The sequence below is a fragment of the Suillus plorans genome, assembly GCF_016647745.1.
Source record: "Suillus plorans strain S12 chromosome Unknown HD556scaffold_163, whole genome shotgun sequence".
Taxonomy (NCBI): Eukaryota; Fungi; Basidiomycota; class Agaricomycetes; order Boletales; family Suillaceae; genus Suillus; species Suillus plorans.
Window position 1 is genome coordinate 11,922 of NW_024537547.1, and position 4,558 is coordinate 16,479.

Here is a 4,558-nt window from a genome sequence, read left to right on the forward strand (position 1 = left end):
ATGCATGCATGGGAGAATATTCCGATGGACGCAGAGGCCGATTTTTCATCAATGGAGACAGTTCATGGTTCAACTATACCAACCAAGTTGACCATTGTACATTCCACTGGAGTGTTTTTGCACAACATTGTCTGGTGCAGCTGTCCTGGGGTCGATTGTTAGCAGCATTTGCAATTGCTGAAAGCTAAATTATTTCCAGCCAGTACCACTCGACCACAGACTGCCTTTACTTTTGATGTCCTCAATCATTTTCTAATTGATGCACTGGAGTGCAAGACTTCAGCATCCAGCTTCTTTGAAAAAATCCGTCGAATGACCAATAACTGTTTCCCAGATACTGTTCCTGTAAGTCTTATAAGTCTTCTTGGTGAAAGTTAAACTAACAGTACCAATTTGTTTTTCTAGAATCGATATCGAGAACTTATGAGAGTGTCTCGACTGTGGAGAGACTTGATGAGTCGAAAATGGTTTGGCTTTGCCCATAATGATGAGCAGAAACCGGACAAGGGTGATCTGGCTTGGTTTTGCCCTGCTTGTCCACAGCCTGGGATTAACCTACCTCCTGACTGGCAAGCCAGATATGAAAGGCAAGTCATTTATCCATCTCATTCTAAGGAGAGGCGACTCAATTTCTCTACCACACTTGAGAATATCATACTCACTGGCTAGCCCTACACTGCATAGTGTACGAGAGCTCCGGCCGGACTGACTTATGTTCTAATCAAGCTGGCCAGCATGGCATAGACTGGATGTAAAACCAGGCCGGCCGGCACATTAAATTGGCTTGCTAGCTTGACACAGATAGCATGCATAACCATGCTGGCCGGTTAAACTGAGGTGCATAGATGTCACTCAAAGACATGCCAGCCAGAGAGTTGGTCCGGAGAGAGACTTCTACTTTTCTTTTTTGCACATTTTTAACCTTATGCTTACCTGTTTGTACAGTTGGCTTGTTTCACAAAGATATGTGGTAGACGGGAACTTCACTGCTCAACATATGGTAATGAGAAAACCACAGTTGGACATTAGTTTGTCAGACGGGCTTGGGTATATGGTGAAAGATCAAGAATACCAGACTCATCTGTCATCGGCTGTAGAAAGTAAAGAGGTGAGTTGGCTCATGACAACCACTTTTCGTTCATGCTTCACTATCTTTGTAGCGGTCTTCTTGCAGCAATCATCGTGCAGTAAATGCAGCCAATATCAGCAGGAGCAATCTTCGAGCTACAGGTGTAGGAGCAACTGCTTGTGCTCGACATGGATGCTTTGTTCCTCATAGTATAGTTGATTTTCAGAAGGGCGAAAGGTCTGTGTATGTCCTCCAAATCAACATGTTATGCAAGCTCAGGTAATTTTTAGACACATGAATATCGACTACTCAATATGCAATGCATTGAATTATCATTCAGCTGGTATAGACTCTTCCCTCATCATTTATGATGTGGGGTGTCAGTGGAGCATTAATTTTCTACAGAGAGTAGCCCAGAGCAAGGGCTTGTCTGTACCTGAAAATATGCACATCGTTCCAGCAGTTGGAAAATTCCATCTTAGCGCTCACAAATTAGCTTGCTTTGCAAGGTACAGCCTCAACTTTATTCAAGGGGCTGGACATGTTGATGGGGAGATTTTGGAGACTCTGTGGGCACCATTCAATAAGATCTCCCCAACTGCTCGGTCAATGAGTCAGGCTCACCGTCAAGAAGTTCTTGATGATCATATGCGAGACTCAAACTGGAAAAAAATAGTGGGAATAAGTAAGCCCTCCAAATTTTGCATTTGAACAAGCTTGACAATTGAGCTTCCAGTGAAGACTCTCTTGAAAAAGTACAAACGGGCTCTCAAAGGTGTTGATGACACAAAGTCTCCCTTTGACGAGCTCACTCTGTCTCTGGACCCTGAGAAGATTTCGATATGGAAGATCGATGAGAAAAAGGCCATGGAACAACGTGGAGAGTATCTTGACATCTATCAGTTGCAGATGAACAAAGGTAAGTGAACTCTGTCTAGTTGTGAGGCTGCTATTCTTGTATAGACATCTGATCAGTATTTGTATCTAGCTCCAACTATGGCAGAGATTAGACTCAAATTAACTGAGTCTGAGAATACCGACACTAGCAAACCTGGGACAGTCTCTTGGCTCATTACTGGCATCAATCTGGAGGATTTACAGTATGTAACCAATAAAAATAGAGAAACCGTTTGACATAGTACTATTTTAGGGATGGACTAAGGGCAGATATTCGACAACTTCCTACTGATGCAACCCCAGGACAGAAAGTTTCTATAGAAGAGAAGCGACAGAGATTGACAGCTAGGATAGCTAAATTTCATGAAACAGCTGATGCCATGACTGCTGGTATGGATCTTGGAACTGCAACAGTGCATTCCGACGATCCTAGATTCTGCTATGCAGGTCATGATGAAAATGGTTGGGGAGAGGTCTCAGATGAAGAGATCTCAGAGTATATTGACGAAGAAATCTTGGCTGAAGAGATGGGTATCTGGATGCCATCATCAGTGCCCTACCAGGATGCATTGGCTCTCGGACTGGGTCCCCTCCAAGCTGAAGAATTAGAACTTCGAAAGGGCCAAGCCAATGACTGCCTCGAAAAGCTTCGAATGGCCCTTGGTCATAAGGCCATCATCTATCGTCAGTATTTTCGAAGTGCTAATTCTACATGGGCTGGGACTAGGTCAAAGCAAGAAGCTCAACGCTGTCAGCTCAAAATTGACAAGTGTGTAAGAAGCTATCAGAGGGCAAGGTCAGCAATGGAAGGTCTAGGCATGGACAAAGCCACCTTGGGGAGTCTTTATCAGCCAATATCGCCTACAGAGCTCAGTATAGACAAAGAGGTGACAGAAGAAAATAGATTTGGACAAGGGTCAGACAGGCTGGCTTGGTTTTGGAGGGGAAATAATGCAAGCCAAGGTCAAGACGATGCCTGGATAGATGAATGTAAGAAAAAATCTTTATCTCTATGATATGTCACTAAAGCTCCAACCGATCTAGTCTACAGGGTGAACTGGTTGAAGGCTAAGGCTAGATGGAATAGATGGCAAGAGGAATTAAGGCTGGTAAGACATGAAATGGGTTGGACCATAAACTGGTTCAAGTACCACCAGAATGAATGGGAGAGAAGGGGTGGCCAAGCCACCAGACCTGGTCATCAAGCCTATGCTTATCAGCAGGTCTTGATGTGGGGAAGATTTGTTGAGGAGGCAGAGAAAAATTTCAATGGATGTCAATTTATACTTTGATCTGGTATACTGTCTTTGCTAGGAAAAATATGACAGGATAATTCTCAATGCTAATGAATGACAAGGTAGCTTAGCTAGCACTAGCTCCACTCTATGTAGTCCACAGCTGGCCGAGATAATTGTATTTAAGATATGGACTGGCCAGATGGTTCCTACAGCATGTATGTACATGGCTGGCCCTTATAAGAGTATATAACTAGCTTATATCTACCCTATGCAGTCCATGTAATTCTGATACCAATAACTGGTTAGCCTTGATTCTACAATAGACAGAATCAAGTCGGCCGGTATGAAATGTTGAAACCAATAACCAGCCAGTCTTGATCATACATGTCGTAGGAACTATCTGACCAGTATACAAATCTGAAACCAATGACTGATCAGCCTTGATTCTACTATTGTACAATTAAACCGAGCAATATTAAAACTAATAACTGGCCAGTCTTGATTCTACATGTTGTAGAATTAAACCGGCCGGGATGCAATGTTGGAATTGAAAACCAGCCAGTCTTGATTCTACTGTTGTAAAATCAAACCGGCCGGAATGCAATGTTGTGATTGAAAACCGGCCAGTCTTGATTCTACTATTGTACAATTAAACCGGCCGGGATGCAATGTTGTGATTGAAAACCGGCCAGTCTTGATTCTACTATTGTACAATTAAACCGGCCAGGATGCAATATTAAAACTGATGACTGGCCAGTCTTGATTCTACATGTTGTACAAGCTATCTGGCCAGTATGAAATTCTGTAACTAATGACTAGTATAGAAATTACAAAACAATAATTAGCTAGTCTTGATTCTACTATTGTACAATTAAACCGAGCAATATTAAAACTAATAACTGGCCAGTCTTGATTCTACATGTTGTAGAATTAAACCGGCCGGGATGCAATGTTGGAACTGATAACTGGCCAGCCTTGATTCTACTGGTGTAAAATCAAACCGGCCAGGATGCAATGTTGGAACTGATAACTGGCCAGCCTTGATTCTACTGGTGTAAAATTAAACCGGCCAGGATGCAATGTTGGAACTGATAACTGGCCAGCCTTGATTCTACTGGTGTAAAATCAAACCGGCCAGGATGCAATGTTGGAACTGATAACTGGCCAGCCTTGTTTCTACTGGTGTAAAATTAAACTGGCCAGGATGCAATATTAAAACTGATAACTGGCCAGCCTTGATTCTACTATTGTACAATCAAACTGGCCAGGATGCAATATTGGAACTGATAACTGGCCAGCCTTGATTCTACTGGTGTAAAATCAAACTGGCTAGGATGCAATATTAAAACTGATA

The 4,558-nt window shown here is 42.7% G+C and overlaps 1 protein-coding gene across 1 annotated transcript; it reads left to right on the top strand.

The window, feature by feature from the left end:
• Positions 1 to 3,786, top strand: HD556DRAFT_1315176 (uncharacterized protein; the record flags this gene model as incomplete). Its single annotated transcript, XM_041301106.1, has 14 exons — positions 1 to 157; positions 200 to 345; positions 406 to 521; positions 946 to 1,108; positions 1,161 to 1,306; positions 1,360 to 1,754; positions 1,806 to 1,988; positions 2,058 to 2,169; positions 2,220 to 2,956; positions 2,996 to 3,241; positions 3,324 to 3,419; positions 3,479 to 3,505; positions 3,528 to 3,545; positions 3,722 to 3,786. The coding sequence occupies 14 exons, from the start codon at positions 1 to 3 to the stop codon at positions 3,784 to 3,786; spliced, it is 2,607 nt and encodes an 868-aa protein (XP_041151816.1).
• Between the last annotated feature and the right edge of the window lie 772 nt (positions 3,787 to 4,558).